This window comes from Mus caroli, chromosome 1 (genome assembly GCF_900094665.2).
Source record: "Mus caroli chromosome 1, CAROLI_EIJ_v1.1, whole genome shotgun sequence".
Lineage (NCBI taxonomy): Eukaryota > Metazoa > Chordata > Mammalia > Rodentia > Muridae > Mus > Mus caroli.
The window spans coordinates 168756684-168783136 of NC_034570.1; the positions used below are offsets into that span (position 1 = coordinate 168756684).

Sequence of the window (26453 nt, forward strand, 5' to 3'; positions counted from 1 at the left end):
GGTAGGCATGGCACAGGAGGAGCTGAGAGTTCTACAGCTTCATCTGAAGGCTGCTAGCAGAATACTGGCTTCCAGGCAGCTAGGATGAGCATCTTAAAGCCCACACCCACAGTGACACACTTACTTCAACAGGGCCACACCTTCTAATAGTACCACTCCTTGGGCCAAACATATGCAAACCATCACACTGAGACTGGTGGCTAGGTGCCAGTGGCGAAGTGGACCGTGAAACAAAGAAGAAAATGGAAAAGAAGTCCCTCATTCCAGACCCAAGCCACAAACCAGGGCTCAATCAGATGTCACATGAAAATGTTAAGAGCTGAGCCTAGTAATGTAGGCTTGTGATCCTCATTACTCTGGTTGTAGAGGCAGGGGGATTGCGAGTTCAAGACTAATCTGGGCAACTTAGTGTGCAACTCTGCCTCAGAGTAAAAAGTAAAAATAGTAGAGGGGTGCTACACAGCTTTGCAGCTCAATACTTGTTCAGCCCCCAGTAACAAAACAGTACGCGTACACACACACACAAACTATGTTCAGTAGGGCAGAGGAAACAGGACTCTGATAGCCTGCAATGGAGCCCAGTGACCTGGGTGCTTCACTCAGTGCTAGCCATGGAGAAACTTAGCCAATCACAGCCATTTCACTTGTCTTGAGAGTCTGTGAAGCCATCTCACATCCCCATCAGCAATAAAGCCACATATCCCCATGGCACCTATGCCACACAGCTCTCCTACTTTGCCTGGGAGCTCCAGCAAGAAACGTGGGTCTGTTTCCCAAACCACAGAGCTGGGTGCTGCCCACAGTTAACAGATAGGACCATGGTTGTGGGTTTTCTTCCCTGGGATGCCACTGTCTCTGAGGTGTTGAGAGAGCAGGCTCCCAGGCCCCTGTAAGTAGAAGAGGTTATCATCTGCTGTGTCCTGAAGTTTGGCAGCATAGCTGCTTGGTAATGAAGGGCTACGCACGCAGGAGGTGCAGATGGTGCCAGGGTTTCGCTGTGCCTGCAGTAATGAGCTTCCTCAAGCATCTAGCTGAGAGTGGAAACATTAGGAACTTCCCCAGATGAGACGATCAGTCTCACAACTGGAATTTGTCAACTTTCTTCAGCCTGAGCTCCCAAAGACGTGTGGTAGAGTGGGACAGCTGCGGTCTCCAAATGAGATACTGCTGCAGCCACATGGGCCGGCAGAGCCACACTCAAGGTGAGGCCAGGGAACAGGGATGTCAGTACCACTTCTGGGACTCAGAGACTATTTCATCCCCCCATTTTCAACCTTGTGATCAGGATTCATTCTTGCCCTCCACTTCTGAAACAAAATTAGATCCCATGGACAAAATGTCTGGGAGGCCCTTTGAGAACACACATTTCAAAGGAGAGAAGGCCAGTGTATGAGTGTATTCTAAACTTTTTTTAGATATTTTCTTCATTTACATTTCAAATGCTATCCCAAAAGCCCCCTATACCCTCCCCCCCACCCTACTCCCCAACCCATCCACTCCGGATTCCTGGCCCTGTCATTCCCCTATACTGGGGCATATAATCTTCATAAGACCAAGGGCCTCTCCTCCCTTTGAAGGCTGACTAGGCCATCCTCTTCTACATATGCAACTAGAGACACAGTTCTTGGGGGTACTGGTTAACTCATATTGTTGATCCTCCTATAGGGTTGCCGACCCCTTTAACTCCTTGGGTATTTTCTAGCTCCTTCTTTAGGGGCCCTGTGTTCCATCCAGTAGTTGACTTAACCGGGTTTTCCTGCCTCCCTTCAGAGCCTGAAACCTTCACAGATGCTCTGCCCTCTGCTGTATTGATGGAGAGATTGGCTGATACCCATTGTGATAAACTACTGAGCTAAATGTGAGACTCCAAACCCACAGCTTATGGTTATCTTTTATGATAACTAATTGTCACGTCACAAGCCATTCTCTTCATTACAGAAAGCAAACAGCTGAAGGAGGATGTCTTTTGGTTAGTCCAGGCCAGTGCACAGAGGAGCCCAAGATGCCCTTAGGCACCCCGAGGGCTCTGTGGTTACTCAAGGATAGCTTGATTTAGGCACAATTAGGCACTGGAAAGGACGGAGCATACAAATGAGTCAGGCTTAATTCATTAAAATCTGCCTTGAACATTAATTGAGCTTCAATCAGCGTATTCAACCATAAATTCTCACCTGTTTCACAACTGATTCAGGCTCAATTGAGCATTAATAGATTTTTTTTTGGTTCATGCAAATGAGGTGATAATTCATTCTGTTGTGTAATTGAATAATTTTCAAATAGATTTATTCACAGGAACAGTTAAATTGTGCCATGTTGTCTAATGTCGCTCATGATGCTTTAACCAAAAGGAAGCCGAGCATCACTCTGGAACAGTAGAGATGTCACTGGACAGAGCTGGTTCCAGTGAAGTCACCGCTGGTGTAAAGAGCAGCAGACTTTAAGACACCTCACGATGTTCACTTGGCCTTTTAGGACCACGGCCCCAGATGCTATATGTTTTTACTTCTCTGCTCTTTCTTACTGCCTCATAGAAGTAGGGTCAATACAAATTTGTAGGAAGTGGTTTCTCAGTTTGGCAGCCAACAGCCCCACCCCCCATTTGTAAGCACACACTCCCTAGTTCTGTGCCCCAAAACAACAGTCTTCCTGAGAGTTCAGTCTGTCAGCCTGCTTGTTGAGTTCCAGGCCAGTGAGAGACTGTCACAGAAAAAAAGGTTGACAGTCCCTGAGGAATGACAACAGAGGTTGTTCTCTGGCCTCCACACACATGCACTGAAACATATATACATGATATTTTAAAATGTGTATTCCTTCCCATGGTCCCCAGGGCCTTCTCAGGATGCCATCTCTGCTTCAAAGCCTTCCTGAGTTCTTCTCTCCCAATATGTTGCTGCAGAACAATTCTATTTTTTGTTTGCATCACTCATCACGATAATGACAGCCTCTCCCTTGGGTTCCATATTGGTATATACTCATTTGGACTGACCCAACTTGATCTTAAAGCCTGTGTCTTTAGTAACAAATGGGAATGGACCCAACAAACTTGCCTCCATGATCAAAACAGTGCCCTGTAGAGCTCTGTCTGATGATGACCTGTCAATCAGCAGGTCTTCCCACTCTGTTTGCTTAAACATACGTTACATTCGTGCTCCTTGAAATATCTGACTGTATTTCCATCTGCGATCTGGATGGCTTTTTCTTGTGTGAAGATCTAGAGCTCACACAAAAAGCTCCACAGTGAATAGTGACAGTGTCACTCCAGGCAGCAGGTGCACTGTCAGAAGCACAGACACGCTTGCATCTTCCCCCATGGTCAGAGACTAGTGGGTGGCAGTAAATTCACACACTGAACCAATTTCTTTGGCTTTTCTTGATAGTACTGAGTCTACTTGATTGACCTGGTCATTAGCAATCACAGGCCCTCTTATTCCAGGCTTCCTTACTGAGATTAACTCTTGAATCACACATTCCTTTTCATACAATAGTGTGTGTGTGTGTGTCTGTGTGTGTGTGTGTACACATGTGAGTGTGCATGTGTGAGTTTATATATATATATAATATATATATGTATATATATATGAGTGTGTGTATGCATGTGTGTGTGTGTGTTGAATGAGTGTGTGAAAGTATGTGTGAGTATGTGTGCAGTGAGTTGGTGTGTGTATATGTGTGTGAGCAAGTGTGTGTGCATGTATGAGTATATGTGAATGAATGTGGGCATGTGTGTATATGTGAGTGAGAGTTTGTATATGTGAGTGAGTATGTGAGTGAGTGTGTGTGTGTGTGTGTGTGTGTTAGATTGATGATGAAAGGGTTACAGAATTGGCAGTGTTGGAGGAGGTCTTACTGAAGGTAAGATCTGGGAGCTGATGCAGGTGTGAAGAGGGACATCGTAAGTACTTAGTTAAGGCAGTAAGGACCCTGTTGTCGATTTGGATCCAGAAAAAGAGACATGCAAGGGGCTGTATCACGTGAGGAGATATATCCAGGAGACTGTCGTGATTGCTCCCTGGCATGTGAACTGAATGTTCTGATGACAAAGGGATGGTTCTTCACATCTTAGTGAAGGTCTCTGCATTTATACATCCACACAAAACCCAGGACTCTAAGCTCAGAGGTGGATAGGATAGGATAGGAAGCCAGTGATGACGACCATGGCCTAGGAACACAGGTGTAGGGCTCCCCAAATGTCAGCCTTTCAATGTGGAAGCAGATTCATGAAGATTTTATAGTAACAGGACAAAGCCATAAAACACTCTCTAAACACATTGGTGGGAACATTTAATAGGCAGTTAAAGGAAAGTTGAGAAGGCACTGCTGGAGGCCTTGACGCTGTCTGGTGACTCCTACAGCCTTCTGGTTGGTGCAATCTAGGGTTTTCTTAAGCTAATACCTTCCAAAAACATCTTAACTGTTAGCCACAGGATGTTAGGGGCAACACAAAAGTAGGCAAAGGAGGGCTCTTCAGAGGACTAAAGAAGGCCGGAGATAAATTCTGCTCCGGACCGGCAACATTCCACCCTTGCTACAGTCACCGAAGATCCAATCCATTAGTGAGCCTTCCAGGTTTGAGTGTGAAGGTACAGCTTTTCTGAGAACATTCATTCATACAGACGATCCCAGGTATCAGTGTGTAACCAACCATTCATTGGTCTGGTGAGCTCTGTAAGTTCACAGGCCAGGTTTCACTGTCAGGTTTTGACAGGCCCCTGTGTCAACACGTTTCCTGATTTAATTTGGTAAGCCCAGAGATGGTGGCCTCTCGACTGCTTGATTAGCTGAGCTGTAAGCCTGTGCAGGACACAGGGTGATGCTGTTCTTGTGCATGTTCTCTTGACTGCATAAGCTCTCAAAACGAACACTGCACTGTTTCGTAAGTGGAGTCACTAAGGCTGAAAGCCACTGCCCTAGGTAATAGGCAACAACTTAGAACAACTATGGCTCTCTGCTTTCTGCTGTTTAAAAAAAAAATTCAGGTGTCCTGCTCCTTACCACCCCTAATTCTGACCTTTGTTCCTCATTCTTACGTGTGGGGATACTCCCAGTCTCCGATACTCCTCCCTTTTCTCAAAGGCTGGTTCCCTCTGCATCTCAGTTACCTATTGTTATTCAATCCCAACCCCACCCTCCATTTTTTCCCCCTTATATTTTGTCTGGCTGTCTAGTTATTTAAAGTTGAAGGCTAAACCCAGATCTGTTTTTTAAATAGAACCCAGAAAGGGGAATTGGTCCTTCCTGGTCATTTTGTTGTTGTTTATTTCTTTGAACATCTTAATTTCCTTAAAGATGTTAATCAACTTTCTGTTGTTTACTTGAAATCCATGTGTTCATCTCAATCGGCCATCTGCGGTTCCTGCTGGATCTATCTCCTGGTGCCTCCTGTCCTCCTGTGTTTATTGTTGTCTGGGGACTGCTCCTTTGCATTGGCATTTTATTCCTGAGACCTGGATAAGAAGGGTTTACTTTACAGAGTGTTTGTATTTAGTTCTACAAGGTGCCAGCTAAGGATAGTCTAAATTGTATTCTCAGCTTGAAATATTTTGGACCACCCAGATCCTGAGACTCCAGACGATCAGCCTGCATGTGATTCAGACTGAAGCTTCAGATTCTTAGAGCGATTTCCTTTCCACTGTTTTGGTGTTTTAGAGGACAAGAAAATCATGTCCTCAGTATGGGAGAAGGACATTTGTTGGAGGAGAATTTCCTAATAAAATGTCCATATTGGACTGGTCTGGGGCTCTGTCTTTCTATTTCACAAACCAACCCCACCTCCAGCCCAGGCCACATGAAAACTAAAGCCCGTGAGAGGACCTGGCTGGCAAACAGCTTCTGAGTGAAAACAAGCATTGCCGTTCTCCTTCTTGCAAGTCCCGGACTTTGACTAGAGATTGTCTTGCTCTTTTGCAAGCTCAACAATGCATTTAATATGAATTTTACAGCTATCCACACTGTGAAATTGTGCTTGGGAAGGTCTTTTGGGGACCTGACCAGCAGACTGTTCTTTTTCCTTGTTACTCACACATTCTCTCTCTTCTGAGAAGTGAGTATCTGAGCGTAGACTCTGGATACCCAGATGACCCACGAGACAGTCCAGTCCATCCCCTTCAGAATTGACTCTGCCGGCTTCTCAGCCTGTTGACTAAGATCACGAGCAAACTTTACTCTCCAACATTCCTACACAATGAAAACTATCTCTGCACATCAAAGAAAAGCAGTTAAAACTTCTTGATTGCTTCTCTGAATGTTAAAGAGAATAAGGAAAAATTGTTTCAACTATAGCTTAATGTGCTTTGCTCTGCCTCTGTCTTACCTGACTAGGATTTTGCAATGTCTGTGTCCCTGAAAGACCCATGTGTGAAAGGCTTGGTCCCAGGCCACAGTGCTAATGGTAGCGGGACCTTTACCAGATGGAGGCTAGTGGGAGGAAGTTAGGTCATTGGAGAGTGCACTTGAGGGGGATACTGGGGCTCTGTCTTCCATCACTACCTCTTGCTTCCTGGCTCCCAAAGGGTGATCAACCTTGCTTCCTCACACACAAATATTTGATCTTACCACAGGCCAACAAGGCCAATGGGCTGTGGACTGAAAACTCTGAAACTGTGAGTCTAAATAAACCTTTCAACCCTTTAAGTTGATTACCCCCAGTATTTTTGTTATAGTCTCTGAAATGTAATCATGGCAGTGCTGTTTTCCCTAATGCTGTATTTTTCAACAGTTATCTTAAGGCCACCATGATTTTTGTGTGATAACATATAAAATTATCTGTGTATTTTGATAACTGCAACTTTCCTTTCTCTTGGCACACTAGAAATCTATGTGCCCTACGATCTATAGTATATTTGTTTCAGTGGGATACATTTTTTTTCAAGTAAGAAACAATCAATACATCAGTTTTCAGAAAAGAAAAAAGAGCTACAGAATTTCTTGTGTTTAATCCTTCATGTGGCTTGAACTCTTGTCCTTTGTATCCCAGGGTCCTCTGTTTCCAGGCTTTGTCTTTAATAATTGCAATTCATTACCAGCCTCAAAGCCGGAGGAGTTTTTTTCTTTCAATTATTGAGCACTTCATTACCGATTACAATTTAGTTTGAAAAAAATTCAATTCTAATTTAGAAGACTTGTTTCTAAAACTTTAACACTCAGATTTGAGTCATGAAGACTGCTTTGTTTTGTCCACTATAAAGCTGCCTACTATAAGCAATTTTGTGCTATTCCGTTTTACTCTTTAAAGTCTCAAATACTTTTCAAGTCCAACTAGTGACAGGAAGCAAAGAGAGAACTGTGTGCTCCCTGAGATTTAAGATCCTGCCGATCTTCCTCACATAGACTTTGTTGTTCAGTTGCATTCCGATGGAATCTAATGAATTTTTATAACAAAAGCTCATGCTTCTCTGGTAGAACTGATCTTAGCACAGTTATTAGTTGTGTGAGGGTATCATCTAGAAAGACACTCAACAGAAGGTATTTCTCAGTTTAGCAGAACTCGTACTGTAAAGTATGGCCTCCTGTTTACCACACACCATGCATATAGGTAGCGAGCCAGAAGGTCCACCCATACCACCCATCCTATTTTGGTGAAAGTCTTGTAATGGCAAGTGAGAAGAAATCCAGACTCTCATAAACAGATGGGGCACAAGATAATACAAAACCAAGACTTCTGGGCATCCCAGGACATATAGGGTCCATACTATGATCCTGTCTGTCTCACATGTGTTTGTATTTCCAGGGCAGGTAGAGAGCCAATAGTATCTCAGGTTATAAATGCATGCTTGCAGAACAAATGACTCTCAAACTACCTGTGTCTAAACAGGACATTCTGTATGCCAGTGCAAGGGACTAAGAACAGGGCCCTTTGGAGCTTTTAAACAAGGTCTTCCAAAATCCTGCCATGGGCTGGAGTAGTTCAGCAGTTAAGAGTACTTGCTTGCATCTCTTCCAAAAGGCCTGAGTTCACTTCCTAGCACCCATACTGGTGACCTTCAACCTCCTTTAAGTCCAACTCCAGGGGATTTGTTACCCTGACCTGGCCTGTGTGGACACTACACACTCAGCACATACTCACTTAGCAACATAAAATAGAAAAGCTTTGAACCCTAAATCCCACCACACAGGAGGCTCCCTTTATATTTAGCTCTAAGCCAGAATGGTATTTGCCACCCTTTCTGGGACACATATTTATATTATCTATGTCTAAGGTGTTAGACTATGCCAACAAGTTTGACCAGCCCCTTCTAGCCAAGACAAACTGATACACCTCAGTAGGTCTTGTGAACTTCATATCTGGATATCTACCTAGGAATAGCCAAGAGTTCATAACATGTACACATCACATTGTATTGATGAGCTGACCAGAACCTTGCCATCAGATTAAGATCACATAGTGGGTCTATTGGTTTCTCTTTGGGGACACTGTTGTGCCCACTCCTTAAGATGACACCCTGCATGTAAATGTCCTTCCTGTAATATGCCATTGAGGACTGTGATATGTGTGGACCCAGGCAGGCCAGCTTGCTCTGGAGACTGAGAGAGCTGGTCTGCTCTCACACAGACAGAAGAGACTAAGCTTTGTAGGAGCGGTACTCACTGGAACCCCAGTTCAGTTGGTTTTCTTATGACACCGGATCCTTCAGACAACAACAGAAAAAAGTTATCTTAGATTCTAAGACTTAGATGTTATGGATTTACGCAGTTTCATGGGGTGAAGTCTTCTCTTAATGGATAAGTTTAACCATTAGATACTTGCTTGAATGTTTATAGGAAGATAACTATGTTAGACCCCATGCTAGGCCTGGATATGGAAAGAACAGACCTTTGCCCTCATTCTGTAAGAATCCAGCATCTTCTATGGTATTTGGGACATCTGCCATCCCACAGTGTAGGCTCTTCATGATGCTACAGAAAAGCATTGACTTTTAACTGGGAAACCAACCCCCTCCCAAAACAAAACAAAACAAAATCAAAACCAAACCCAACCAAACAAAAGGACCTGAGGAAGGGAGGTGCATTTAACTCCTATTCTGTGGATCCAGTCAGCAGGGCTTTGAGATTAAGGCTTCTTCAGGGAACCTGGGAATGAGGAACAGGGGCGGAGCCCTTACTTAGCACTTACATGGCTCTGGATTCTATGCTGGACTCTGGAAAGAATAGAAAGGAAAGACAAGAGTATATTAGACCCTGAACTCAAATCACATTTATTCTGTATTTTAAACTCAAATAACTGACTTTGGCACCGTGGATGGAACAGGACCACTGTGCCCCGGACATAGAAGCCCAGCCCAGATACAAATGACTACTCCTAACCTAATGTTAACCAAACGTAAAGCCCCCACAATGGTAGCCTATCTTATGACCAAGCAAAACTAGAACCACAGGGAAATGTACTCTTATAACACAATACATTTTCTTAAAAAGGTCTCATTCCTTCCTGTATCCCTCATTAAAGTTTCTGAGGCACTCTCTGAAGTTATTAAAGTGTGTGAATGGTCGCCTCTGTGTTCCATCTTTCCTCACACTTGTACCTGTGGTGGAAACTAGTCTTCAACCCAGTTTCCTTTCAATTCCCTCCAATTACTGAGGCCTGTTCTTCATGGCAGTGCATTTGGCCCATCATGTGAGAACCCTGGGATCTTGTTTCTCTAAACCACACAATACCCAGAAACCACTGCAACAATCACTGCCCTCATCACCTACTGAAATTTAAATTCTACCCTGTCTCAAAAGAAACGTAGACAGGAAAGTCCATAGCATGCATGTATGGGAAAATGGTCTTTCACAGTTCTTGGGCTATAACTGGGAGTGGCCTCTAAGTAATAAAGACCATATTGAGCAATTGTCACTTGCACATCCTTAGCCACTCTAATTGGCAAGCTTGTTGCAGCAAAACTACATATTGGAAGGGTTGTGAGCCACAGATACAAAAAAAAAAAAAAAATTAAGATCTGTGTCTAAAAAAAAGTGTTATGTAAAAATGAAGAATCTCCTATACATCAAAAGATATCACCAAGAGATTGAAAACAACCAACTATTGTGTCTGTTTTCAGAGAAGGCCAGGCACGGTGGCGCACACTTTTAATCCCAGCACTCAGGAGGCAGAGGCACATGAATCTTTATGATTTCAGTGTCAGTCTGGTCTACATAGTGAGTTTCAAACCGTCTATGATTTCATAGTGGGACCCTGTTTAATATTTAGAACTTTTAAAGTTGTCCTACAACACAACAACAGAAGCACTTAAACAGTGGACAAAGAACTTTAACAGAAGTTTCTCTGTAGAAGACATGAAAATGGCCAATGAGCACACGAAAGCATATGTAATTGCACTGGTCACCAGAGAAGTGCAAATGAAACCTCAATAAAATACCACGTCACAGTGGATTGGAAAAAGGTGAACGAGTCAGTTTTACATAAGAATGTGAGAAAGTGATAGGCTTTATGGCAGCAGGATGTCACAGCTGTCCCATAAACATAATCCCAAACCAAGTGCTACAAAGGACACTGGTCAGGAGCCAGGCCAGAGAGACAAGACAAGGCTCACTCCAACCCTGAATGTCATACGAACTCCTGAAAGCCTTCCAAGGCTGAAGACATAGAGAGGCCATTTGTGGGCCTTTGGGGCTTAGTTCAGTGGATAAGAGCTTTGCTAGTACCTGTGAAACCCTGTGTTCTGTCATGTACACATACACATACATATACATGCCCAGGTGCACATATACACACTCTTACAGATCCACATATACACATGTACACACCACACATACACACATATGCACGTGCACACTCATACAAACACATGCACACAGACACAGAGACTGGGCTGAGTCCTTCCTGATAGGATGTGTCACTGATCACTGCCCTCTCTCACTGTTAATATGTTTCTTTTTGTTTTTAATAGCATAGGGAAAGCCCAGGGAGGTGCAGCCTGATGGGGCAGAGTGAAGAGATCTCCTTGGTTAGTGTGGGGGAGGTCAGACTAGGGTCAAGCATTCGCAGATGAAGACTCCTGGGATTCTTAGCCACGTGTTCTCTGCTGATTATATGTAGAAATCAGAATGAGATAAGTTGACTCTGAAAACTAAAAATAGTCGTGATTCTAATCTAATGTAGCCACATGCCTAGATGCCTTGACTATCCTGTTCAACCCCTTTTAGCTCTTTCCAAGGAATGTGCAGGAAAGGGACTCACATGAGTTTCTGGAGCTACAAAGTAAACCAGCTGCCATTCGTCCTGTGCCTGGGATTACTTCTGTCTCTGTGTGTGTGTGTGTGTGTGTGTGTGTGTGTGTGTGTGTGTGTAGGGGCAGGTGCTGGAGGGGTGGGAGCACAGAGGTCAGCCTTAGCTGTCCTCCTCAATCACTGGCTAGCTTATATTTTGAAACAGAGTCTCTCATTGAGCCAAGAGGTCATTGATTAGCTACAATGGCTGGCCAGTGATCCCAGGTACCCACCTGTTTGCGTCACCGGTACTTAAATTGCAGATGCAGACCACAGTGCCTGATGCTTTTATTGGCAGGGGAGGAGAAGGTGAGGGGGCTGAGATCCAAACTCAGGTCCTTGTGTTTGCCTAGGAAGCTACTCTGTCAACTGTCATCTCCCCAGCCCTCTACCAACCCCACCTAGCTGTGATGTCAACTCTGAAAGGGGAGATCATGGAGTAAGGTTAAAAAAAAAAAAGAGGCCCTATCAAACGCCACATCCAATACATGCTTCGTACGCATTTGCTACCTGAAACCAATACTGAAGCTCAAAGGAAAGCAAAAGAATAAAACTATTCCAGACACATAAGCTTATAACTAAGGATGGGACAAGGCAGCAATCAAGATGGTAGGGAGACCTGAGAAAAGATACTGGGTGAAATCGGATTTCACTGCATCTAAGATTCCATTTGTAGTCTTATTTTTCTCTTTTCTCAAGAATTCTGTGAAAGTCCGAGGGCACGGACAGGGGCGAATAGAATCAGGGAAGTGCTTCCAGGTTACCATGACAACGCGGTTCCTGACTTTATTTTTATGCCTCATCAGCCCATAAGTCCAGTTTGAATACCATCAGAGGTCTCTGACATTAAGATGAACATGTACTCCTGACCCAAGAATGATGGAAACTCGAAAGGAAGCAAAGTTGCCAAAGAGTACAGTGATCTCATCTTTACTCTGAAGACGTGCGATGGCCACACTTTGGCATAATGGAGATGCTCCCTAGTCCCGCCCCGTGATTAAACAGCCATAGAGCATTGCAGAGGCTAGCTCACAAGTGTCAGGACTGTAAAAATGGCTGTAGCAAAGCTTTGATGATTAATGATAGTAAGACTTCTTGGACTCAATAAGATTTTAAAGGAAGTGAAAAGCTAATGGGAAATTGTCAAGACAGTAGTTATATCTAGCTGTGGTGGGGGTATTGACATTGGTGCTTTTGATCTGGACTGATTAACAATCTTTCATCTATTTCAGACCAGTTTGTATGCGTGATGCATGCTGAAGGTCTTACTGTTGAATCACTAAGCACCACCTTCATAGCATCCCTTGCTTTGTTAAAATATGAGGTTTTGGGCAGTTCACTGACTCAAGGGACAGCTGTATATATGCCTTTTATTCTATTGGTCTACTAATTTGTTCTCTTGGCTATCTTTTTTTTTTTTTTTTTGAGGGCTCTTTTTCTTTAATGTGATGACAATCCTAGTTCCTGGTTATGCTGAAGTGAATATTAATGAATGTAGTCTTTTCTGTTCTGCCCTAAAGCTGTTAAGTCATATGTATTGGCTGGATAAATACAGGCTAAACACAGTTCCCATTGTGAAGGTTCTTACAGTCTTGTTAGAAGAGCTGAGAAAAGCCTGAGAGAGTTTTAAGGTTTGAGGGCACAGTCCCCAGGATGCTGTTCTGCCCAAGATTTCTGGTTATTTGGGTTCAAGGATATAGGAGATTTAGAAGAGTCTGCACCACACTTCTGGTGCCAACTGTGTGGTTAGCAGGTACCCCAAAACACCATCATTCAGTAGAAGGACTTCCAGAGCACAGTAAAAGTATTCATGAACTGCTAGATTGCATGAAGGGGCCGGTTCTGCAGGACCAAAGTTGCAGGATCTGCATAACACAGGGTTTTGTTGTTGTTGTTGTTGTTGTTGTTGTTGTTGTTTCCAAGACAGGGTTTCTCTGTGTAGCCCTGGCTGTCCTGGAACTCACTTTGTAGACCAGGCTGGCCTCGAACTCAGAAATCCGCCTGCCTCTGCCTCCCGAGTGCTGGGATTAAAGGCGTGCAGGATATCCTAGAGATATCCTGGACCAGTGAGGATCCAGTATTGATGGTGTAGCAGAAGCCAGAGGCCTTGAACCAGACCAAGGACTCATTGCAATGAACATTTGCAAGTAAAGAAGTGGGGACAGAAGGGTGCACTGTGCGACACACTGTGACACACTACAGCTTACATGGAGAAATGTTTGGTTTTTGTTTGTTTGTTTTATTTTTTTATTTTAAAATTTTCCTTATTTTTATTTTTTGTTGTCATTGGTGGGGGAGGCTGCAAGGGAGGAGGGTAGAAATGAAAGGACAAGGAGGTGCATGAGCTTGGGTGCATGGTGTGAAATTCACAAAGAATCTATAAAGAGGTTTTTTAAAATGCTTATCACATGAGAAGGCTGTGGCCTCTAATCAACCCTCCGAGGAGATATGTGAGTGAAGTAGGGTCTAGGAAGGTTCCAGTAACTGCTGGACATGTCACTGTCCCAACATGTGCATGTGAAATATGCACTGAACCAGCAGTGTTGGCATGAACTATGACATCTACAACTATTACTGTGGCTAGATAGAGCAGCTTTCCACATGGTTGACCCCAGTCCCAGAGCAATGATACCTCATGGCCCAAAGCCATGATCTTAAACCTTGTAGTTGATCAGGTTCATGTTACCCAAAAATCTGATATGAACACCCTCCATTCTAAACAAAAATGGTCTTAATGGCTATCACAGGGTTTATCTCCCAAAGCTCACAGCAAAGGGAAGCTCTTTTGAGAGGCGAAGCTGAATTATTTGCTACATAAGTGTATGCAGAGAATAAATTTATCAGAGATGATAAATTGGGTGACTGGGGAGTAGGGGATATGGCTCAGTCAATAAAGAGTTTGTTGCAAAGGCATGAAGCCCTGAGTTCAGATCCCCAGTCCCCATGTGGCCCAGCAGCAGCATCTGGACCCATCACTCCCAGGATGAAGGGAGTAGAGAGACACAGATCCTGGCCATCACTGGCCATCGAGGAGAGATAAGTCAGTGAGATTCAGGTTTTAGCAAGAGACCCTGTCCCCAAAATAAGGTGGAGAACTGAGGAAATCACCTTACACATTCAGTGCACATGTGTAAACATACACACACATGCACACACCTGCACACACATGCACACACACGCACACACGAACAGGCACATACCAGCTCACACACACACATTCACACAAAGATATACATACACGTGCACACACATATAGATATACACACAGTCACACACATACACACAGTCACACTCACACACACTCACATAGACATACACATATAATCACACACAGACATACACACATGCACACATGTGTACACACACCTAGTCACACAGTCATACACACACACACACACATGTACATGCACACACACACAGACACACAATCACACACAGAAATATACACAACACATATGAACACACCTAGTCACACAATCACACATAGACATACACACACATGCACATATGTGCACACACACACACAAACACACACAGTTGCATGATAGGGAAGGGCTTATTGTGAGCTTCAGTGACCAACCAAACATCTGAAAGAGCAACAGGAAGAAAACTGAGTGTGCTTAAGCAACAGAGCCCTCAGGAAAGACATAGGTGTGTCTAAAAATGTGAGCAATGGGCTTGTTTTTACCCTGTATGAGCCCAGAGGACAGAGCTAGTGACCTTCAGTTGATGTTGTGAAGACTGAAGTCAAACATAAGGAAAAAACTTCTAATAAGGCTATCTGAAAATATACAGGCTGCACTGCAAAGATAGTAAGCCCCCCTCCCCACCCCACCCCCCGCCCCAGTTGAAAATCGATACACAAAGCACGGCATCCATCACCATGGTGATCCTTTTCTTAGGAAATGCAAAGACCACCCTCCAAGAATCCTTTTGACTCTATTTCTTTTTGCTTATATCAATATGTTTTCCATCTTGACCCATGGTTGTATTCTGGAGTTGGTAAACTATTTACGTACTGATTCTGAGTATATGGATTGTCTTTCAAATTTCTGAGGTAGTACCTGGGTGCCAGGGCTGTGGAGTGATTGATGCTCTGAGCAGACTGTAGATATATGATATCTAGAGTAATTTAGGTTCTACCTCTTGGCAATCACAGAGTACCATCTTATCTTACAGCTATGAGAAGGAATGGGATATTAAATAAGTAAAGAACAGAAGGTTCCTGTGGAATGTGAGCAGTTTGCTGAGCAACTCCATGCTTTGGTAGGCATGCTAGTTGGTATAAGTGCAGGGCCCATTCTCTCAAGTTCTATAGCCAGTGAGAGGCAGGGCTAGCTCTCCTGTGCTCATGACTTTGGGGCCAGCTTTCCACACTGCCATAGGTGTTGGGGAACAACACTCCTGGATCCTCTCCATCTCTTGGCAGACGAGGGCCAGCTCATCTGCACCCTCTCCACCTAGGGCCAGCTCTACTGTGAGGCTCGGGTGAGGTGCAAGACCCGCTTTCTCAAGTACTGGAGCAGGCGAGGGGCAGGGATAGTAATCCTGCTCCCATGACCCTGGGGCAGCTCTCCCAACTGCCAAGGGTGGCAAGGGGCGAGGGCATCACCTCTGCACCCACACCACTCATAGCAGGCGAGGCAGGGTCTGCTCTCCCACACTCAAGCCCCCAGGGACTGCTCACCAATACCTTGGCCATAAGGGTCAGCTCCACTGCTTTGTTGGGGATGCTCTCCCGAGCACAGCCATCAAGTTAAAGGTGTGTCCAGTCCCTGAGAGTTTTTATAACTAAAAAAAGTTATGTTGGATTTTACAGGATGGGTTTTCTTGTCTAATTAGGAGAATGGCGATAATTTCCTACTTTGGTCTATTAATGGACTGTCTCATTGATTGACTTGCATAGGTCATAGCAGCTTTGCATGCCAGAGACAAATCTCTCTTGATCATAGTGTATAAAGTTTGCACTGAATTCAACTGACTAATGCCTCACCAAAGGATTTTACATCACTGTTTATCAGAGATGATAGCTATAGCTTTCCTTAGTGTCTTTGCCTGGTTTAAAGTAACAACTGTTATTTGCAGAAGATCTTCCTTGCAACTTAAGTTTTGGAAGCGTTGAAGAGGTATTAGCATCATTTTCTCTTTGAGATCTTAGAGTTTAGCTCTGAAGCCACCCAGTCCTGGGTCTTCCTTTGTTAAGAGATTTTAACTACTATTTTAATCTCCTTTTTTCTTGTTTTTCTTCTCCTCTCTCTACAATATAATTGAGGGTTTTCTGCATTTGTTTATAGATGTTAACACAATATATTTTTTTATCCTGTAACCTTTCTAGTCTCTAACTTATTTCTGCCCCAAAGTTTACTCTTTCCTTTCTTCCCTGAACTCCCACCCCAACTATGGAGTTTTCCCCTCTTCTTCTTCCTTGAGGTGCCATGTCAGGCTGGTGCTGGGGGCAGGGATCTGGGGGCAGGGTTGTCCATTGCTGTAAGAAGGGCTCTTGGTGTTGCTTTCATGGGAATCCCGTGAAGGTTTTTCACTATTTCCACTTTCTAGATATTTTTCTATCTTCCATTTCATGTAATTTGGCCCCTTAGTTGTTTGGGCACATATTAATCTCCACAAATTTGCTTGTGTGTTGTTATTTTTCCTAAAATGAGGAGTCACAGTATCAGGTCTGATATGACCTGTAAGTGGTTGCAATGGCTTGAGGTCCCAGACTGAGGGTGTTCGGAGGCCTATAGAACCACAGCTCTGAACTCAGGGTCCCACAAACCTATAATAATACCTGGGACTTGGAGCATGGCTTACTCTCTGAGGCATAATTAGGTGTACACTGTCCACAAAGCTGGTTGATGATTCCAAAGCACACCCAGCAGCTTCGTCCTAGAGCGCTGGGCTGCTGTCGTGATGCTGATCGGGCTAGGATGCACAGTGTACAACAGTGGCCTGATTCCAGGCACAGCTCTAATTTGGGATCCAAAGTCAATACTGCACAGTAGCATCTCAGACCCAGGATGAGACCACATTGTTGTATCACTAAACCCTGGAATGATGGTGTATTGACTGTACCCCAGCAAGCACAGAGCTGTGGCTTGAAGCCCAGGAGCCAACAATCAGGACAACGGTGACTCCACCATCCAGCATGGTAGAGTGGCTTTGACAGCTCATACTTCAGGGTTCTGATCAGTTCCAGGGAAGCTGGGTGCTACACCTGTTTGGCCTGGAGGGAAGGAGCTCAGGATGGGGCTCACAGTGCTGACTTCCTCTCTGGAGTAGCTCAGTAGTGTTGCTGGAATTTTTAACCCTAATAAGCCCATATAAAAGACACACAACCCAGATATTTTAATTATAAGCCATATGCCTAGATTGGGCAGATCTAGGGCTATGCTAACTTATTCCACAGTTATAAGACCCCTTGATATTGGTTGTTTCTCTTGATCATGATATTCTGGTCTATCGTGGCTTCTCCTCCTCTTCCTCCATCCTCTCTCCTTCCCTCTTTCCCTGCCACTCCTCTCCACCCTCCAGTCCCACCTTTCTCCTCCACTGCTCAGTCTCAGGGGAAAAGGTTCGCATGGCCCCTGTGTACCTGATGGTCTGCCCATTGGAGGCAACCTTTCTTGAGGAACCAGTGTTAACAATAGGATACAAACAGCATCAGGCCAACCCACTCCACAGTAGTTTAGCAGTGCCTATAAGGACCACAGGGCTCTTCTTCAGGTGAGCAAGTTGGTAACTGTTGTGGCCACGGTCCTTCTAACTACCTTCCCCACAGGAAGGAGTGCCTGCCCCTATGTCTAAGCTGATCTCAACTAGAGTCCTAGGCAGGGATGCTGAGGCCAGACATGCGGTTCCCCTTACTACAGGGTTGCCCTGAATGTCTGTGCTCTGGAACACTCATTTGGTTTAGTTAGTTAGTTTGTTTTTAAATCAAAGTATAGTTGTCTACTTGTGACTTTGGCTGTCTTTCAGGGTTCCTGTAGTAGGGTTACTTAGTCAGCCATCTTGTTCACACAGTTGGTGTTACCTTTTACTAATGGCTGTCATGTTGGAGTTGTACAGGGCAATTTCCCTGCTCAAATCCCAGGCTCCTTCACTGTAGCCCATCAGTGGCTCTTACCTGTGTCAGCCAGCGCTCCACAAATGTTCCTTAACTGAGCAGCTGTGCTCCCTAATAAGCTAATTAGCTCAGTGGACACGGACAGCCAAGCAGCTCCTTTTCGAGGGCAGACCACTTCTGTATGTGGCCAGAAGTGGTGTGAGCTGTGGCTGTGGTCAGGGCCTGGTGCTCCAGTGATTTCTAAAGCCAAGTATTTTCTCTCTTTGCCAGTTTCTGTGGGATTGACTTTGTTTCATAACATCTAAAAAGATTCAGGAGCCCCATAGACAGCTATCCATCAAATACAGATTAAAGAATATTGTAGAAACCAAGGCATATTCAGTGGTGTCTTAGTTAGGGTTTGACTGCTGTGAGCAGACACCATGACCAAGGCGAGTCTTATAAAGGACAATATTTAATTGGGGCTGGCTTACAGGTTCAGAGGTTCAGTCCATTATCATCAAGGTGGGAGTATGGTGACATCCAGGAAGGCATGGTACAGGAGGAGCTGAGAGTTTTCCACATTTTGATCCAAACAAGATTGCTTTATCTTAGTCATTTCAATAAGTCTACATGGTCGGGATAAGCAGGAGCTGGACCATGTGTTCCTAAAAGATGCTACATGGATGAGTGATATGGTTTCTTCTCAGGTATGCTCAGTTCTGCCTCATTGCGTGCCCTTCCTGCTGCTAACTAACAAGTCCTCCAGAGCCACAGGACCTTGCATCTTCACTCTCTCTAGCTAGCCTGATCCTGGGGCTCCATGCCTCTCTTCATGCATCCTCAGTATTGATTTGGTGGTGACGATCATCCTAAAATCTCTTTGGAACCTTGAGTTGCCTTCAGAATGCTCAGCGCAGCCTGCAGCTGGCAGCCTTTGCTACCCTTCTCTCACCGGCCTTCTCAGTCGCCTTTGTGTAGAGTCAAAACATCCCCACGAGGCTGAAAAAGCCACAGCTTCCTAAGCTTTTCTGCCTCACTCCCCTGCGATTAGAGACCTGTGTCCATCTGGCTAGCGACTCTGCCGACTTTCTTTCCACGAGACTGCAGAAAACATCAGTTGCCAAGCAACACACATGTCGTGGCTTCTTCCAAGCGTACGGACTCCATTTCCAAAAGCCACAAATATTTGTCTACAACTGTGTCACACATGTGGATGGTGAGGAGCATACCAGACAGCAGACTGGTGGAATGTTGTATCGTTGTCATTTGGTTTGGGATCTTTTCCTAAAGACTTACACAGAGTCACACAGAGAGCCGGAAGTGTGTGCCTTTGGCCGTGTGCATCGATTAGCAAGACTTCCCACAAGGAACTTTATGGTCGAGTCAGCTGGAGGGGGCGGATTTGCAGATCCCATAGTTGTACATTTCCTGCTAGATAAAATTTCTTTGTAATCTCCAAGCCAATATTCCTGATGCTTTTATGGTGATTTAAGGACAGTGCACAGAGTGGAGGAAATTTTTGAGTCCCTGACACACATGTCCCCCGCTGAAGTGTGACAGGTTGAGCACCGCCTCACGTGCTCTTGGCTTCGGTGCTTTTGAATTTTTTATGCTTTCTGCCCATGATTTCACTGTTTGAAACGATTCCCCGGCATGGTACGGAAGTGCTTTCTAGTGAGAAGAGGCACAAAGGGGCAGCTCTGTGCCTCGTAGAGAAAACATGAGAGTTAGCTAAGCTTCGTTCAGGCGTGAGCTCGTGGGCTACTGGCTGCAGGTTCAATGCCTATGCAGCCATCACATGATACAACCACAGGGGAGAAGGATTTGCCTACAGTAAGTGAGGCCACTCCCAAAATGGGGAAGGTCGCATCTACAGTTCACAGCTGTGACTAGATGAGCAAGCTGAATATGAAGACTCATCAGCTGCTGCACAATTAAAGAAGAAAGTGATGAACCGTGCCACTCTGAGACTGAAGGTCAGAGGCCTCTGCTGTCCTATCTCTCAAGACCGGGAAACCATTGAACACTCTTGGCAGTATTTTATCATAAAGAAATATTATATAAACATCATTTTTTTTTAAAATCCCAGATGACTTTGAATAGAAAAGTTACCTAAAACAGGGTAACCCATTGACATTTGACCAAACTGTCATTTTCCCAGAAAGGTTCACAGGAATTCTAACTTTGTGTTTCCCTCTGCCAGCCATGCCGCAGGATCCCATAAATTGCTGTTTATGGGTACTTTATAGTGTGTAACTATCATGAATTATAAGAGTTGACTGCATATGGCCACAGCCTAATCCAAACAGAATCTATCTTCCACTTCCTGTGGTTCACTCAGTAAACTATCTTTGCTAAGTCAAGACTGGCCCCCAGCCCCCTTCCTGAGACATCCCTGCAGAGTATACTTTGAGGGGAGTTAAATATGATCAGATACCCCCACACTTCCTCCCCTTTCTTTTACCACTTCTATCTCCTGATTCTTTTGCCCTGGTATATTTACAATTTTCTCTGAAACTGGAAGACACTAGCCCATCATTCCCAAATGAGCACCTTAATTGGTCCCAGGTAGGAAAAAAAAACAAAAACAAAAACTGCCATCTTTCTTCCCTGAAGCCAGACATAAGTCACATGAGAAAAAAAAAATCTCTGCTGGCAGTGACCAGCATCTCACATGAAGTCTGTTGAGCTGATGGTCCCTCTCCAGGGGATTCTGCAGGGACTTGGACTTGAGAAGGACAGTCTGAAATTGAAACACATCATCTGAGCATGAAATGCAGCCAGAGGTTCTCCCAGCCTCGGCTGGGGTGCTCCAGGGAGGAGACGTATTTCACCCAGCAGGTGCCTGCATGGGGAGAATTCGAGGAGCAGAACCCTTTAAAAAAAACATGGCAGGATCTCATTAGAGCAAGGACAGAGCAAGGACTATGAGCCATTCCTTCAGGTCAATTCTTAAAGAGCCTAGAAACCATCAGAGGTGCCCTGGGCCTTGTTATCACTAACCAGGATAGTGGTTCCACATAGCAACTGCAAAGTTCCCAGGGGGAGCCTTTCTGGAAAGTTCTGCTTCCTGTTGCTAAGTGACTATTTGGGCCGTGTCCGTCTTTCTCTGCTTATCAGTAATACCAACGTCTTTTCCTTAGGTGTTACGGGCTGCAATGGCAGGGTTGAGAAACAATGGCAGTAGCATGCCTCTGTGCTATAAGGGGGATTTCCCATGTGTTGTAAACACGTGGGACTTCAGTGCAGGTTCATAGCATGCTGTCTCTATTACAGGGATTGCCCTGTGTGCAGAAACTCGCTGAGAAGGGCTATGTGTGCAGATAGCATGCCAGATTGCTGGTCACAAAGCCATTTTCTCCTGATCCCTTCTCCTTGTTTCTATTCCCAGGCCTCATTATGTGCTATGTCATATGCACACAAACAGATACACTAGAATAGCCCATCGCGGCCAGGACAGAAGTGCCAAGGGAGGTGTTTGCATGAATCCCATCCTTGGAGTTAGAAGCACTTGCTCAGCTGCCAACTGCAAATAGCCCCATGCTGCAAAGCAATGCTAATTAGTATGCCATTAAAAAAAAAAAAAAAAAAAGAGGAAGAAAACACCACCCACAACCAAATAGCCACATGCAAACCTGAAGTCCTGCCCTGACAGCCAGCATGAGGCATGGCCCACTAATGCAGCCTTAATCCACTTTGTTTGGCAGGGAGAGCAAGCTCACCATGCTTCTGAGGGAGTCTCTGGGGAATGTGAACTGTCGCACCACCATGATCGCACACATCTCGGCCGCAGCCAGCAGCTATGCGGAGACCCTGTCCACCATCCAGATCGCGTCGAGAGTCTTAAGGATGAAGAAGAAGAAGACCAAGGTAAGGGTTCTTAATGGGAGGGAGAATGCATTGGGGACAAGAACAAAATCACAAAGAGGCAATCAGTCTCGCCATTCTCTGAACACCAAGGACTGTGCAAACGTGGCTGCTGCAGCCCCAGTCTCAGAACAGGAAAGCCCTCCAACAACGCGGGAGAAAGTTGAGTGTCCTTTTCATGGTTGATGCTGTCACGGGTTACCCACCCTGACCGCTGACAGAGACCACTTTAGTAGATTGCCGCTATAAGATAAAAAATGTCCCAGGGGTAGGAAGGAATCAGGCTCCTCCATGGTCACAGAGGTGAGGTATGCAGCCAGCAATCTGGCTCCAGAAAGGATGGCTAATACCTCACCCCTCCCTGCCATGCAGTTCTGCCACCCCTGCATGCCCAGGAGCCTGCAGCCGGTGGGTTCTTGTGTCAGTGACCTTGTGTCTGCATTGTGTTGGCACATGTCAGTAGGCTGACTTCCTTGGGCAGAAGCAAAGCCAGGGTTGTAGTCAAATGGCATCAGTGTTTGAGAAAATCACATTTCTGAGCCAACTCAATACTTGAGACTTCCCTTTCTTTCTCCTTTGTATACTCCTTTTATGTATATAAAAAGGCAAGGCTTCATGACCAGTGTTCTGAGGCAGGGGAATAGTCTTGAGGAAGTCAGGTGGGATCTGGATAGGTCGCTGCCTTTCCCAAGCAGACTGATACATTAGTGTGCAAATGGGAATTATACCCAGGGAATAGGACAGGAAGGTATTCTGGCAGTCCAGTGAGTACCAGCCCCTCCACAGGCTGGTCTTCAAGACCCTAGCGCCAGTCAGCAGCTTGGGCCTGCAGTATGACACAGGCTTCCTAGGAGGGAAGGCTATCTCAGAAGGACTCCCCATTAATAATTCTCTTGTCCACATTGCAGTACACATCAAGCTCCTCGGGGGGAGAAAGCTCCTGTGAGGAAGGCAGAATGCGCAGGCCCACCCAGCTGAGACCCTTCCATGCCCGGGCTCCGGTGGATCCAGAATTCCCCCTCGCCCCACTGTCCAGTGATCCTGACTACTCCTCCAGCAGTGAGCAGTCCTGCGACACCGTCATCTACATCGGGCCCAATGGCACAGCCCTGTCTGACAAGGAACTCACTGACAATGAGGGGCCCCCAGACTTTGTGCCCATTGTGCCAGCCCTACAGAAGACCAGAGGTGACAGCCGGCCGGGGGAGGCAGCAGAGGCTGCAGCCAGCAAGTCAGAAAGGGACTGTCTGAAGTGCAATACGTTTGCTGAGCTGCAGGAAAGACTAGATTGCATAGATGGCAGCGAAGAGCCCAGTAAGTTTCCCTTCGAAGAGCTGCCCATCCAGTTCGGGTCGGAGCAGGCTGGCAGATGTGCTCCTTTAAGCCAAGCAGTGGGGCCAGACACACCCTCTGAGTCTGAAAAGGAAGATAACGGGTCAGACAATGGCCAACTGACCGAGAGGGAAGGCACAGAGCTTCCAGCCTCCAAGGCACAGCGGAATCGGTCCCCTGCCCCTACTGTGACACGCAGCAGCAGCCCCAGTCCAGCCTCGCCACGGAGCATCCCGGGCAGCAGTAGCCAGCATAGTACCTCCCAGCTCACACAGAGCCCCAGTCTCCAGAGCAGCCGGGAGAGTCTGAACTCATGTGGCTTCGTGGAAGGCAAGCCCAGACCCATGGGCTCCCCGAGGCTAGGCATTGCCAGTCTGTCCAAGACCTCAGAGTACAAACCTCCCAGTTCTCCCTCTCAGAGGTGCAAAGTCTACACCCAGAAGGGGGTCCTGCCCTCCTCTGCCCCACCACCTTCCCTGAGCAAGGACTCTGGCATGGTCTCCAGTGAGTCCTTGCTTCAGCCCGATGTGCGCACTCCCCCGGTTGGAATGAGTCCCCAGGTTTTGAAGAAATCCATGTCTGCTGGGAGTGAAGGGTTTCCCGGAACTCTAGTTGATGGTGAGGACCAGGAAGGCCCTCCTGCGGACTCCAAGAAGGAGATTCTGAGCACCACAATGGTGACTGTGCAACAGCCCCTGGAGCTGAATGGTGAGGATGAGTTGGTCTTCACACTGGTGGAGGAGCTGACCATCAGCGGGGTGCTCGACAGTGGACGCCCTACCAGCATAATCAGCTTCAACAGTGACTGCTCCGTGCAGGCCCTGGCCTCGGGCTCCCGGCCCGTCAGCATCATCAGCAGCATCAGCGAGGATCTGGAATGCTACTCCAGCATGGCCCCCGTCTCCGAAGTGAGCATCACGCAGTTCCTGCCGCTCCCGAAGCTGGGCCTGGATGAGAAGGCTCGGGATGCGGGCAGCCGGCGTTCCTCCATCAGCTCCTGGCTGAGTGAGATGAGCGCGGGCAGCGATGGTGAGCAGTCATGCCACAGCTTCATAGCCCAGACGTGCTTTGGGCATGGGGAAGCCATGGCAGAACCCCCAGCCTCGGAGTTTGTCAGCAGCATCCAGAACACAGCAGTGGTGTGCAGAGAGAAGCCCGAGGTGGGCCCTGACAACCTGCTCATCTTATCTGAGATGGGTGAAGAGTCTGGCAACAAAGCCACTCCCATCAAAGGCTGCAAAATCTCAACAGTAGGCAAGGCCATGGTCACCATCTCCAACACAGCCAGCCTGAGCAGCTGCGAAGGGTACATCCCCATGAAGACCAACATCACCGTTTACCCCTGCATTGCCATGAGCCCCCGAAACGTGCAAGAGCCTGAGTCCTCCACTGCCACCCCAAAGGTGAGCCCCAAAGCATCCCAGTCCCAGGAAAGCAAGGAACCCAGTACAAGGAGGGAGATGAAATTTGAGGATCCTTGGCTTAAACGAGAAGAAGAGGTGAAAAGGGAGAACGTTTACTCCAGCGAGGAAGGGGCTAAGTGTGAGCCGGTCCCAAGCTCCCAGAAGACTGAAGGTAAGTCAGAGCAGGAACTGGATGGCAGGCCCAGCTCAGGCAACAGGCTGAGCAGCAGCAGCTCAGAGGCAGCCACCTTTCAAGTGACTGACAACGTTAGGAGGGTCGTGGATGGCTGTGAGATGGCCCTGCCTGGCTTGGTGGCCCAAAGTCCCCTCCATGTCAACCGAAACCTAAAGTCAAGCAGCCTCCCAAGGGCATTTCAGAAAGCCGACAGGCACGAGGAGCTGGACAGCTTCTACCACTGCCTGGCAGACAGCAATGGCTTCAGTGCTGCTTCGGGCATCCCATCCTCGAAGACAACCCTAGAGAGGAAAGTCGCTTCACCCAAGCATTGCGTCCTGGCAAGGCCCAAAGGGACCCCGCCTCTGCCTCCTGTCCGCAAGTCTAGCTTGGACCAGAAGAACAGGGCCAGCCCTCAACACAGTGGTGGCAGCAGCAACACCAGCAGCCCCCTGAACCAGCCAGCTACCTTCTTGGCTTGCTTCCCTGATGAGTCCAACGGCAAGACTAAGGATGCCAGTAGCAGCAGTAAGCTCTTCAGCGCCAAGCTGGAGCAGCTGGCCAGCAGAAGCAACTCTCTTGGCAGGACAACAGTCAGCCACTATGAATGCTTGTCGTTGGAGAGGGCCGAAAGCCTGTCGTCCGTGAGCTCCCGCATGCATGCCGGCAAAGATAGTACCATGCCCCGCACTGGGAGGAGCCTGGGTCGCAGCACTGGAGCCTCACCACCCAGCTGTGGCATCACTCAGTCCACAGGGGCCTCTCCCAAGGCCAGCCAGTCTAAGATCTCGGCAGTGAGCAAACTCCTGCTGGCCAGTCCTAAATCCCGCAGCAGCCTGTCCACCTCCACCACCAAAACCCTCAGCTTCTCCACCAAGTCCCTGCCACAGTCTGTGGGCCAGAGCTCCAACCTACCACCCAGTGGGAAACACATGTCCTGGTCCACCCAGTCGCTCAGCAGGAACCGGGGCTCTGGGCTGGCTTCCAAACTGCCGCTAAGAGCGGTCAACGGGCGCATTTCGGAGCTACTCCAGGGCAGTGCGGGCCCGAGGGGTGCACAGATGCGGGCAGAGGTGGAAGAGCGCAGTGGGGCTCCTTCTGAGGACAAGCCCGCAGCCACCCACCTGCTGCCCTCGCCCTACAGCAAGATCACCCCTCCGAGGAAGCCGCACCGCTGCAGCAGCGGGCATGGTAGTGATAACAGCAGTGTCCTGAGCGGGGAGCTGCCACCCGCCATGGGGAAGACTGCCCTCTTCTACCACAGTGGAGGCAGCAGTGGCTACGAGAGCATGATGAGAGACAGCGAGGCTACTGGCAGTGCATCCTCGGCCCAGGACTCCATGAGCGAGAACAGCAGCTCCGTGGGAGGGAGATGCAGGAGTCTCAAGAACCAAAAGAAAAGGTCCAATTCAGGTGGGTACCT

General features: G+C 46.8%; 1 protein-coding gene and 1 long non-coding RNA gene across 8 annotated transcripts in view; one reads left to right on the top strand and one right to left on the bottom strand.

Annotated features, from left to right (window-relative positions):
- Positions 1-26453, top strand: part of Kif26b (kinesin family member 26B) — a 396540-nt gene that overhangs the window by 354765 nt on the left and 15322 nt on the right. For all 7 annotated transcript variants that reach the window (XM_021161225.2, XM_029479369.1, XM_029479373.1 and 4 more), the window contains 2 exons: positions 21961-22123; positions 23029-26443. In XM_021161225.2, coding sequence (XP_021016884.1) covers positions 21961-22123; positions 23029-26443 — 3578 coding nt within the window. The remainder of the gene's footprint in view (positions 1-21960; positions 22124-23028; positions 26444-26453) is intronic.
- LOC110293409 lies at positions 7054-25881 on the bottom strand. The gene is made up of 2 exons (XR_002377796.1): positions 24973-25881; positions 7054-9134 (listed from the first exon to the last, which is right to left on the bottom strand). It is a non-coding gene; the product is annotated as an uncharacterized LOC110293409 (long non-coding RNA).